The following is a 13,312-nucleotide window of genomic DNA, read 5'->3' on the forward strand; positions in this document are numbered from 1 at the left end:
GGAAATATGAACTAGGAAATCATTTATATTGCTAAAGTAAGACAATGAATTTCTAAAAATTTGAATGGAAGCCATTCACAATTACTAGAATTTAGAGGCAAGCATTTATTACAGTGATTAAAATGCTGTTTGGAACACTCACATCCCATATATGAGTGTCTGGGTTCTAATTCTGGTGATATTTCCAATTACAGCTTCCTGTTAATGAACAACCTGGCAGTCAGTGAATGATGTCAAGTGGTTGGGTCCCTGCCATGCATTCAGGGAACACATATTATTAGCCTGGCTCCTGGCTTTAGTCTGGTCGTATGTCTGCTCTTGTAGGCATTTGGGAAGTTAACCAGAAGATTATTATCCTCAGTTTCTTTCTTCCCCCAACCCTCTCCATAAGGAAGATTAAACAAATTAAAAAATGAAAAAAATTACATTTAGATAATAGCCATAGTCATCAGAGATAATATCCAATGAGGAGAAGTATCATGAATATTAAAGGATAGCTGACCATTTGGCTTACAGGAATTTCTAGCTGAGAGCCCTGGCTCAACTGATTTGTAACCTAATCAAGTTAGTCCCAGTGTAATAACGCTGCTGTGATTCACTCTAATGCTCAATTGCCAACATTTAAATGATTTCTTCAACATCTGCTGAAATTCCTATAGCTATTCTGGCCCTGAGAACAAACGTTAGTAGCTCTCAAACTAGCAGCTTCATGTAATGCACAGTTAATCAGTAATGATTTGGTGTCTAGTGAGGTAAGGGTGATCAGAGAGATGCCAGGTGACTACAGCATTTGAAAACTAATCTTTAACATCTGACTATATTTATTTCAGTATTTGAGTGAGCTTGGTTCCTGTGTGATCATACTAGTATCTAAAAAAATAAAATGAGTCAAAAGAGAAATATCAGAGGAGAAGTAGGAGAAGTAGAAGAACCCCAATGTGTGAAGATCAAATTTAGAATGAGGGGCTAACAAAGACACAGTATAAATGACCAAACAGGGAAGAGGAAAACCAGAAGGAGCCGATGTCAAGCAGAATTCAGGGAGACACTGTTCAAGCACACCAAGGTGGTAAGTAGCATAGAATGCTGCTAAGGGGTACAATAAGACTTTACTGAGAAATATCCTTGGGGCGTGGGGATATAGAAGTCTGCAGAAAAGGAAAGAAAGAAGAGTGATAACTTCTTTCTGATGAGTCCTTGTATATGTTGTGATACATGTAAACTGTATTAGAATACTGTGTTATTTCTATTTTGTATTCTGAAAATTTGTTCTCTAATATGAGTTTACTTGGCATTTGTACACTTCTGTAATGTGTATGTACTAAGTTTGACTGAAACAAACAGGAAGGTTTATTTTGGATGCAATAACTTAGAGAGTTCTTATACTGTAATATTGAATGATTTCTGAAAGTATTTGCACATTTTGAAAAGTGTAAAAATATAATATTTTGTTCATTTAGAGACTATTCATAGTGACTCTCAACTGCACTTTCAACAAATTTCACGGATAATGATTGTATACCAACTGCTAGGTGATGAAGACACTGCGATAAATAATATAGAGTACTTCAATAAATAAAATAAGCTAAACTGTGACTCATTGATCTGTTACAGCTGCAAATCATTCTAGAAAGCCAGTGAGAAGTACTGCAATCTGTGGGGATCCTTTTAGCTGACCTGACTGAAACTGAGTAGAAACGGAGATTGGAAGCATCGAAAGCAATAAATCGATTTTAGTTTTCTTCTATTTTTCAATGCTAATTAACTATCTTGCCTTTCAGTGTTGAGTTAAACTGGCAGGAAAGTTAGTGTTTCACTTATTTTTTTAAATTTTTTTTTTGGTCTGCATTGAGAATGGACTGTATGGACATGAGACTGGACCCCTTCTCTTCTTCGTTCTAGGAAAATGTGGTTGGGGAAGTCTTGGATATGGAATTCCTCTAAACAAAACATTTCAGTCAATATTGGTCATGAAGGTGCTTATCTATTGGAGCAGCAATGACTCCTTCAGTGCTGTGATTACAACTTTGTCAGAACAACTCCCGATTGCGTCATCAGTCAATTCCTTTGGCTAAAGCAAGTTTAGGCTGTGGACTTGGGGCAGATGAGAAGCTGGTTCCTGTTCTCACAAATTGTTCTTTTTTCCGTTGCATATAAATTTATTTTTTCAAAGCTTCTTGTTTTCTTTGATCTCTCTTACACACATGGGCTGTTATCTACTTAGCTTCCTTAACGGCAATGAATAAGCTTCTTGAAAAGAAATTTACGACTCAAGGAGTTAATGAATTTTCAAGATAAGAATTATTGATACCTTCTCTATTAGGAAAATAGTTGCATAATCTTCATGCAATTTATGTTACTATAATGACTGATGTCAGAAGCTGAGCAAGAGAAGAGAGTTCTTATGTCTCAAAAATTCCAAGCTGAGATAGTTTGTTTCACTATAATAGAAAAAATGCACAAATACATGCAGAAGTGCTTGATTATTTTGTGAGGAAATGATCTGTTTCCTTAGAAATTGGTCTCCTATGTGTTGATAACAGAATTATCTGTAGCCATTATTTTGCTGCACACGGCAGATGTGTATCTACATCCCCCCAACACTGTTTCAATACTTCTATACATTCCCAGGGCATCTCACATGGCCTTATTAATAAATGTAGTACTTACTTAGTGATGTACTTTTCTTGTATAGCTTTCTGTGCTCTCTATCAAATGCCCTCGCATGCGCCATCCTCAATAAAATAAAGCTCAAGCACTTCAAAAGAAACCTTTGTTACTTCTAATGTCATCCTCTATTGAAGAGTTAAAGTATTTTATGGGACACAGTTTCTAGTGAATTATTTCCTTTTTGTTTAATATTAAGGCTGATTCTTCCAGAAATAAAATTCAAATTGCTCCAGTGGAGTGTTTGAGCTGAAACAGAAAAAAAAATAATCTACGCTTGATTGTTACATTTCTGTTTTTTTTTAATGTTTACCTGTTTATTATTATTTATTTAGAGAGTGCTTCCATTGGCTGATTTGATCTTTATATGGCAGCAAATGGGTGAGGTAAATTACAGCCAGAAGCAGACAGTGCTGCCATGTGACGGCAAGTTTTCAAATAATTGAGCCACAATTTGCTGACTCTCAGTGTGCACTTCAGCAAGAAACTGGATTGAAAGCAAAGGAAGGAATTGATTCCAGCCATTTCCATTTGGAAAACAGGCATCCTGAGCAGCAGCTTAATCTATTGCACCATAATCGTTGTCCCACCATTCTTTTTTGATCAAAGCTTTATTTTTGATCCATGACATCAGTAGATAGAATATGCTAATGTCCCAACTGAATGGATTTATTCAGTAGAAAAAGGGAAGTACCGCTAAGTTAAGGTTCTTTAGGAATTATTACATGATATTCTGGAAATGTTTGTATGGATTATGGGATTCTGTTTCCATATTTTTCATATATATATGAATTTCTGTATATACAGAAATTTCAAGTTCTATAGATAATTTCATTATCTATCTATTTATCTATCATCTATCTATCTGAATACTTTTACAGAAATCAGATATCCTATAAAAGTGGTGATATTTCCATTATGTTTTACTAACAGTCTTGTAGACCTTTTTTTTTGCATTTAGGATATGTTATAAATAAAGAAATATCATTAAGTATTTTTAAGCTATCGTTAAAAATTTTTATTTATTTTTATTTTAGTTGAAAGGCAGGTGATCTGGTAGATCCACCATCCCCTGGGTTACTCCCCAAATACCTACAGCAGAGGCCAGGAAGAGTTTAATCTAGATCTCCCACAAGCATGGCAAAGACCCAGGATGGGAGCCATCACCTGTTGCTTTCCAGAATGCAGGAAACTAGGACTGGGAGTGGAACTGAGACAAACTCAGCGATTTTGACATGGGAGGTGGTGTTCCTAGGGAGTCCTAACAGTTATACAAAATGCCCACCCCTCTTTAACTGCTGTGAAACTGCCAAACTTCAGTTGCCTTAGGATTTTCCTTGTTTTGTAAATGAGTTAATGTAATGGACAAGGAAAAACTATGTAAGTATTTTTCTGTAAGGTAATGGCGTATCTGTTGTAAAATATAGTGGGACAGTTGGAAAATTCAAAGTATAGAGATGAAAAGCTCCATGTTTTCAAGGTACACTTCCAGCATTTTGATGATACCAATACATATTACTGTTCATTGTAGGTGGGGCACACTGAAAGGAGCGCGAGGACAGAAAGAAAAATTTTGGGTATGTAACACTTGGCAATTTTAGCCCTGCTGTGAAGTGAGCACTTTAGAATCTACGGTCTGGCAGCTCTCAGTTTTGTAATATTAAATCACATCTTAAGTCAGCATACTATTAGTCACAAAACTCATTGTAGTCATTTATATCATGCTTATACTTTTCTTCAACACCCATTATTTCAAATTTTAAAGAATAGCCCTATTTTTTCAAACTGAGAATCAGTGGGAAAACTTTTTGCTCTATTATAAGCTATATGAAACTTTAAATAATGCTTTAGGCTTTATTATATATGAAAGCATTGTATTTAACTTGACATCTTTGTTCTATTCATATCATATTTATACATTTTTTAAGAATAAGTTCTTTCTTTGTAACATATGCATGTGCCTTCATTAAGAGAAGAATGACCATATTAGAGGTAAGGAACATATTGAAGAAGAATGGAGTGTCTCATTTCAAATAATCAGCTATGAGCTTGATCAGTTGTTCTAAGCCCTCATATCTGTACTTTTCAATTTTTTTTTAGAAATGATATGAAGTCTTGGTGATGCTACTTTTAAAATTTAAATTTGAATGTATACAGTAGAGAACATGGTACACCTTTCAAAACATTAGATATTAGGTTTGTTTCCTTCATAATATCGTGATACATCTTATCATAGAGCACTCAAAAAATGAATCAGCCACATATGTGGTCTCATCTTAAATTTGTATTGTTGATATATAAGGATATCATACACCTTAGTACAATCCTTTGTATTTAAACCAAACATTTTACTCATTGAAATAAATATTGGAGCAGCCAACAATTAATATAAATAACAGCAGGTTATTTGAATAGCTATGATTAAATGCTTGGGTTATATTGTTATTAAATGAATCTGAACATTGAGATAAAAGCATATTCTTGGACTAATGTATTTGGTTTACAACATATTTTAACATGCAGTATTGGGTAGTTATTGTTGAGTATGAATGAATCCACAAAGGAAAATGTTTTGTGATCTTGAACCTGATTATTTCTGCTCCAGAGCTCCACAGGTGTTGCATTGTAAATGTTCAGAAATAAACACAGTGTCTGTATGCATTCACTTATTGTTTTGCATTCAACACATAGATCACACTACTGTATTATTTTATGATACTTTTGTGAGGGTTACTATCAATTCTGAACTTAATATTCACGCAAAATTTTCAAAAAAAGTTATTTTACAGGCATAGGGATGAGATTTCTTTGAGCTGTTACATTTTGGACAAAAGGTTAAATACAAAGGATGGAAATATAAGGTTATTGCTGATTTCAAAATTTTGTGTGAATTTACTTTTCAAAATTTTCCAATGGTAGCTGCTTTTTCAGAACTATTATTAACATCCAGTCTGATGTCCAAATAAAGTAGATATTAGCAAATTCCATCATAAATTGTTGTTATAAATAAGCATTTTAAAGAATAATTTAATCATGCAAATTGAAGTCACAGAAATTATTATGGACTCAGAATCCAGGAATTGCTTTCAGTTTTTCAGATTTTAAAAAATATTTCAGCTCTCACGTATGTGGAGGAATGTACAAAATTGGTCTCACTATGTTTGGATTATTTTACTCCACACATGTCCTCAATTTCTATTCATGTTGCCATAATTGTCAATACTTCATTCTCTTTTGTAGTTTAATAATGCTGCATTGTGTTGAATTCATAATATTTTATTAAGCTGTATATTTTGATTGACATCTTTATTTTCAGTACACATGCACACACATATGTTGTTGTGCACATATGTGATCATTCATCTTGGGCTAGAACTATATTTACCTCATTTATCAGTGTATTTCAAGGACAAAATGTACTGACAGGTTTACAGTTAGAACATAAGCAATGCTCATTGAATGGGTGAATGAATAACTATGCATAAAAGCATTGTTAGACTCACTAAATAATATTCATTCTTTACTAAACTAACTGATGGCTTGATTTAAAAATTAAAATTTTAAGTACTCTTCAGCTGTTTTGAGAGTACTTATGAGAGCCCTGAGAGATGTACATTCTAAGTAGAGGTTTTCACTGGTATGATCAGATCAGCAGGCAGCCTAACATGCCAGTGACACAGAGGGGTGATATGGTAAGAACTAATGACATTTATTTTACACACCTGGTAGTTTACATTTCAGAGACACAAAGAATAATGCATTCTCTCATTCTACACAGGACACAGGAAAGCAGATTCTTTTCCTGGCAGGATAGAAATAAAAGGGTTTATTTCACCAACAGAAGATGGACAGGATTGTGTATTCTGATCCTAATATTTAAGGACTATATAAAAAAGCTGTTTGTAAGGGCCAAAGAAACGCAGGATAATGTCTCCCCATCTTAGTCTTCATTTCTTTCTGCTTGCACATCCCATGGGAGATGGTGTTCCTGCACTTCATGTGCTTTGGGGTTTAGTCTAGAAACTTGTTTTCTATACCTCCTTGTCCCTCTTGGGAACATAGGAGATGCACAAGCACAGAAAAATCCCAGAGGGTCTATTTACCTATTATTATATGTAGATATTTCTAAGCAGCTTAAAAATAAGTCTAGAGCACAGATGTATTTTTTGTAATAAATATAATTGGATGAATTCCACTGTTGAGTAAAATGCAAGAGATAGCAGTAAGCAGTAAATGTGACTATATAGAGAACAGACATCCTCACACTTGTGTTTTGTGGTAACAAGAGAATTGAATCTGAGGATGATTTTCAGTCTTGGGAGTAATTTTTTAGTTCTGAGAACAGTTTGGGATTGGCTTTGTAACAGGCAAAGAAATCTCAAGGAGAATGAGAATCTAGCTAAACTGGTATTTTAGAGGAGCTTAAAATACACAGTCCTTTTGTTTTCATGGAATGTTTGCTGAGTGTTGGAATAGAGTAAATAGCTAACAGGGTGGTCAAAGGAGACAAAAATAATGAATTTCTGGACCTAGGGAAAGGTTCTAAATTGACAGACTCTAAAGCAGACATGATAGATACAACTCTGGACATATTTGTAACCAAGCAGGATCCCAACTCCATTCTTGACTAGACTGAAATGAACGTTACCGTTCTCTAAAACATATGGTTTACTTTCCTGTAAACAATGGTAATCTCTATAATTATCACAAAATATATCCAGCATGTACTTAAAAATTAGGAGACAAAACAGGTAAAGAAATTGTGACTAGCAATCCAGGCTCCTGACTTCGGATCAGCTCAACTCCAGCCATTGTGGCCACTTGGAAAGTGAATCATCAGGCAAAAGATCTTCCTGTCTCTCCTTCTCTCTATATATTTGCCTTTCCGATAAAAATAAATAAATTTTTAAAAAATCACAAAAAGGAAGACATATCTGAAAAATAAAGAGTTTCAATCAATTAAAGTAACAAAATTAATTCTTTAATTTGTGGATTCAAAAACGTGGTAGGCAGACAATGATCATCAATAAAGTTCAATAAAATATATCCCTAATATAATACACAAAATGTAATGAGAAAATGAAAACCAATTCAGAACTCCGTGGAGAGATGTGAGAGTACAAAAATGAGATGTTTTGACATAATCATAATTAAAGTCCCAGGAGCTTAAGAGAGAAAGAATGGATATTCAAAATCATAACAATGAAGTTTTTCAAAGTGTAAAAACAGCCAGATAGTTTTCTACACACACACACACCCCAAAACTCACATAACATAGTAAGGCTCCTAGTGCTAAAGTGATGGTTAAAGTTAACAATAATAATAGTGTAGTCTGTTCATTAATATACAGTTGGCATCATTTTGTAATTTATGGCAATTTTCATTACAATCAAAGCAAAATAAGACATTTTTAGACAGAGAAATGCAGAAAGCACACAAAAAGCCAAAAACATGAATAATAATTTATAGAAAAAGCAGATACGATATAAAAAAAATAAAAACCATTCTCTTGTACAGTTGAAATTCATAGACATCCTCCTAAAACACTCTTGAAATACATGCCGAAATCGGGCAAAGCTGAGCTATAAGTGAAACACCCTATATTCAGGATTGTGATTATACAAAATGTATTACACAAAACTGTTCATTGTTTGGCTAAAGAAGTATTGAATTTAATAGAAAACGCATGCATCACAAGGGAAGAAATGTTCAAATTAATGAACATCTTTAATTTTTGGAAAATATTCATATACTAATCTAAATGCTCAAATTATACAGTAAAACAAGAGAAGAACAGAATCCCTGAAAGCATACGTTATCTTATAGAAAAAAGTGAGCAAAGTCAAGAGTTGGTTTCAAAGAATGTTAAATTCCTAGAAAGACAAAACAGTGAGAGGAAGTATATCAGTGATGAAAGGGAAAAAGAAGACCATGCCACAGAATAAATAGCTATTAGGTAAATGATAAGGAAATATTATGAAAAAACTTATGCTGGTATATTTGAAAATGTAGATGAAATGCTGAATTTCATGAAGGACAAAATTGGTCAAAATTTATCTAAGATGAAATTAGAAAGCCTAAGCAGTTATGGGATTTTTTGGCATTAAGTCACTCTGTGTTTTATAAGAGAACCAAACATTCTCACGAAGAAAATCACTGTCAAAACACAAAGTGAATTTGCTAGAATAGTTAAGGAAGCAAGGAAATCAACATTACATCTAACCCATTCATGAATAAATCAGGGAGAGTTCTCAGTTCACTCTGAATGAATATAAAACCAATCCCCAAATTTGAACATGACGATAGAAGAAAGGTAAATTGCAGGCCTATCTCTCTCGTGGATACACCATTCTAACAAAATACTGCAATTGAGAGATTATTTGAAGAACAGCACTTGTACATTCCAGAAATGTTGAGACTGCTTTCCACAGTACTCCCAAGGGGAGGTGATGGAGGCCCGTGGAAATCACTGAATGAAGGAGACAACCAGTAGTCAACCAACATCTCCAAGTGAAGCTTATGTACGGGATGATCAACAGGGAGCCCAGAGCATTACAGACAGTAACCTAACTGGCCCCCCACCACCCCACGCTGCCACCAATCAACTTAATGATCAGTTTTAGATACAGTCTTTCCTGACAAGAGCAGTGTGCAAGCCTGACCTAATCACAGTGGCTGCTGTTTGGTTCTCTCTTTTCTCCACTGCAAGGTGAGGACTTTTCAAGAAGAAGAAACAAGATCTGTACATCGGGTCCTGGGCTGCCTGTCAGTCATCAGGCCAAAGCAGGGTCTCAGTCTGCCAAACCCTCTGCCAGTTTCCCAGGGGTGCAGTGTGATGTGCCCTCATGATGCCTGGCATAGGCCTGCAAAGTCTGGATCCGCGGATGACTACCCACAGAATGTAGGGCTGGCTTAAATATTAAAGTCAGTCATTATAGGTTATTGCATAATTACCTTCAAGGAGATAAAAATTAAGCATGTGATTCAGAAATCAATTAATGTCTTATTTTACAGCACTTTTTTTTTCTAAGGGATTATTTATTTTTATTAGAAAGTCAGATATTCAGAGAGAAGGAGAGACAGAGGAAGATCTTCTGACCACTGGTTCACTCCCCAGGTTGCCTCAACTGTTGGAGCCAAGCTGTTCAGAAGCCAGGGGCCAGCAGCCTCTTCCGGGTCTCACATGAAGGTGCAGAGTCCCAAGGCTTTGGGCCGTCTTCTGCTGCTTTTCAGGGCGCAGGCCGGAAGCTGGATGGGAAGCAGGGCTGTGGGGATTAGAACCAGAGCCCATATGGGATCCCAGCACCTGCAAGGTGAGAAATTTAGCTGCAAGGCTTCCGCACCGGGCCAACAGAATCTGATTTAATGTTTTGTTTTTTGTGCATCAAGATAAATTCTAGCACTTTAAACATTAATTATTCCAGAATTTCTGTTGGTCAAGAGTGCAGTCAATTTAAATTAGAGATATCATTGCAATTTAAATGATATGAGGTCTAATAAATAGAGGTAGAGTGGGAATTAGTCAAGTTTGCTAACAGGAAATTGACAATTTTAGATTTCCAGGGCTATGCACAGTTGTAAAGAAGAAAAGCAAAACACCGTTACTTCATACATTATGTCAAAATAGGTTCCCTGCCAGATTTAGTTTATCAGTCATAGTTCATCAAATCTTTGCCACAGGAATTTCAAATACATAGACAGATATCTATCTATCTAATAATGAAATTTGGATGATTATATTTGCCAATTATCTAAGAGTGAAATTGTGGATTATAGCCACCTTTATCCATCCCAATATGTATAGGTTCATACTGTAAGTCATGGTCTCAGGAGCTTAAGATGTCAAGAACTTAAAATTTCCAGAACGTAAAATAGTAATTTTCTTAAAAAATAATGTTATTTGACTTTCCAGACAGTGTGGAAGCAGTAGAGTTGGAGGAAGTAAAACAAGAGACAGAGGAAGGCAGAGAGGGAGATAGAAGCTCAGAAATATGGAAATCTTAATTTAATTCAGCTAATTGTTGTTTTAACTCTGATGCAAAACTTTGATGCTGAGTGATTCAAAGTCCATTCCATTGTTGAAGTGGTATATTAAGATCAGACTTTTGCACACAGCTTTGGGGGTACCACTTTAATCTATAGGTATACACCTGAGGGTATGGATTAAGGAGACAAGAGCCAGATCTAGAAAGGAAACTGTTGATAATCTGCAGTTGCTTAAAGCTGTTGTTCTCACGATGATTTCTGATTCTGAGTGAATCTGCTCATCTCTTATGAGGCAGAAAACATTGAAAGCTCAATACCATGCCACATGCCTAGGTAGTATCGATGCAAATCATGCCTGAGTAAATGTTTTGTTTCCTGCACAGTGTAGGGTGAATGTAAGTGTGAGAATTGTATGAAGTCTTCAAACAGCTGGCCTTTCCTGCTGCATTCACCCTTTGTTCATTCCCTTCCTTTGGTGTGCTCTTTTGACCTTCCTGATAGCTTCTAAATAGCACATCAATGTTTTGATTTCACCATGTACTTACCCACTCAAACTTTAAATCAAGGACTCATTTTGGATCTGTCACAGCTCCCTAATCATCTCATATTTTAGAAAAGTAAAAGAAAAAAGAACCTTGTATTTCCCATTTATTTTCTTTTAAAATATTTTGTAATTTTTGTACCTCTATTTTCCTGCCTCAGTTAAATGATTCAACTGTTTAGTTATGCAAACCATGAGGCTTTTGTCTTTAACCTCCTCAATCTACCCTCTCAGATCAGATGGACTAACGCGATCAAACCAGGCTTGTTCTCCTTGCTTTTCTGTTGGGTACAAGCCTTGCTGTCATCCTCACTATTTTCTCTGCATGGATGTGCTTCCTCTCCCCTCCAACCTCGAAACCTATGAATTTACGCTATCTCATTATCTAATTGTAACACTTCATTTGATTCATTTTACTACTACTTACCTTTGTTTCTGCTTTCACTATTTTCCTTTTTCTTACTCTCTCACCCTTAATTTATCTGGGGACCTCAGGCTCATGCTTTGATGCACATGCAACATGCCACCTTCTATCACATTGTGCCTGAAATATCTAAACACGTGTGATGCCCAGGTCCAGCCTTCAATACCACCTGGTTCACATCCTTTCCTTGTTAGATGCCTTCCATTGACTGTCCTTGGTTGGATTATAAAATCTCTGAACACATAGAATATATTATTTACCATTGATCTTGCTTTGCTCAGCAAGATTGTTTCCACACTAAGCATTCTGAAAACCATGTCTTGTGGACCAATGACCATTGCACTCCTAGGATTGCTAAAGTCAAACCAGTTATGGTTGTTGATAATATGTATACATTTTGTATGTTAATGTAGCCTAGAAACCAAATAACATGATTGTTATATGGAAGATATTTAGGTTCTTAATTAGGAAGGGGTTCCTTCACAAAACTCATTGAAGATGAAATTAAAAGGGAAAAGATATGTGAAACTCTCAGAAACCTATATAAATACTAACAGATCCAAAGCATTTAAAGTGCAAATTGAGTTTCTTATGTTTTTATGGATGGAATTAAAAATACTGAAGTAGGATTCTCAACTTTTTCACTTTTTGTTTTTCTGCAGATTGCTGCCAACTCCTGGGGAAAGTCATGGAGAGAGAATGGCTATTTTAGGATTCTTCGAGGAGTAAATGAGTCTGACATTGAAAAGTTGATTATTGCAGCTTGGGGCCAACTGACAAGTTCAGATGAAGCATAACATATCATTAAATTCCAATAAGGCCATGCATTTAATTAACCCCTAAAGTTGAAGTTTAGCAATGTGAGGTTCCCTGTGACAGTGGAATATTTATTTATTCACGCTGTTACTATATAGAGTGTATGTATTTCTGTGCTTGTTTTACTGCTGCTGTATGACTCTACCTCTGCTGTCTGACTAAGAATGTGAAAGCAACAGTCAAGGACAGCAAGCTGTTTAAATGCCCAAAGTGCCTGGGTTGCCTTTGTTTTTCTGTTAATGATGTCTTGTTTTTCTGGAATTGTTCATAAACAGTGTGATGATATTTGTCCTAAAGTTTACAATATATTTTTGCAAAAATAGTGTAATTTCTTCTTGGCCAAAGGAGACTTTCAACAAAGTACAAACTCACCTGTTTACCATACGTATGATTTTTTTTTCAATTAGATAATAGTTTCTTAATTCTAATCTTACTTCAGCATTACTAGAAGCAGTGGAAATCAGTTATTAATTATGTATCATATTATTCTATATTTTGTTTCTTTCATTTGCCTAAATTTAACTTGTAATACAGTCACAAATGATAAGTCACTGTTATAGGAGTTAATTACTCTTTACGGTGCCATGCAATTGGCTGTGATGGTGAGAAGATATTTAGTAATAGGCTAGATTGGAGATAATAGTAGAACCATGATCTTCACATACATACATTTCTATTTTTTAAATCCAATATACCCTGTTAAGTCTCTGTTACAATCAACTATATAACTGTATGTGAAAAGATAGCATGTTTACCACTAAAAACAGCAACATGCCACCGTGAATTAGGAAGAATAAACACACTTTTATCACAACAATTTCTCAGTTGCCTGCATGAGATTGGCACTAATTTGCATCTAATTTTGATTTTAGTTCTCT

General features: G+C 35.1%; 1 protein-coding gene across 1 annotated transcript in view; it reads left to right on the plus strand.

Moving 5' to 3' along the window:
* The window catches only part of TINAG (tubulointerstitial nephritis antigen), a 70,371-nt gene extending 57,956 nt beyond the window's left edge, over window positions 1–12,415 (plus strand). Inside the window, 2 exon segments of the mRNA XM_040983147.1 lie at window positions 4,199–4,244; window positions 12,281–12,415. Of these exon segments, the coding sequence (XP_040839081.1) occupies window positions 4,199–4,244; window positions 12,281–12,415 (181 nt within the window).
* The last annotated feature ends 897 nt before the right edge of the window (window positions 12,416–13,312 follow it).

This window comes from Ochotona curzoniae, unplaced genomic scaffold (genome assembly GCF_017591425.1).
Source record: "Ochotona curzoniae isolate NIBS_2020 unplaced genomic scaffold, NIBS_Ocur_1.0 contig_3819, whole genome shotgun sequence".
NCBI classification, from domain to species: Eukaryota; Metazoa; Chordata; class Mammalia; order Lagomorpha; family Ochotonidae; genus Ochotona; species Ochotona curzoniae.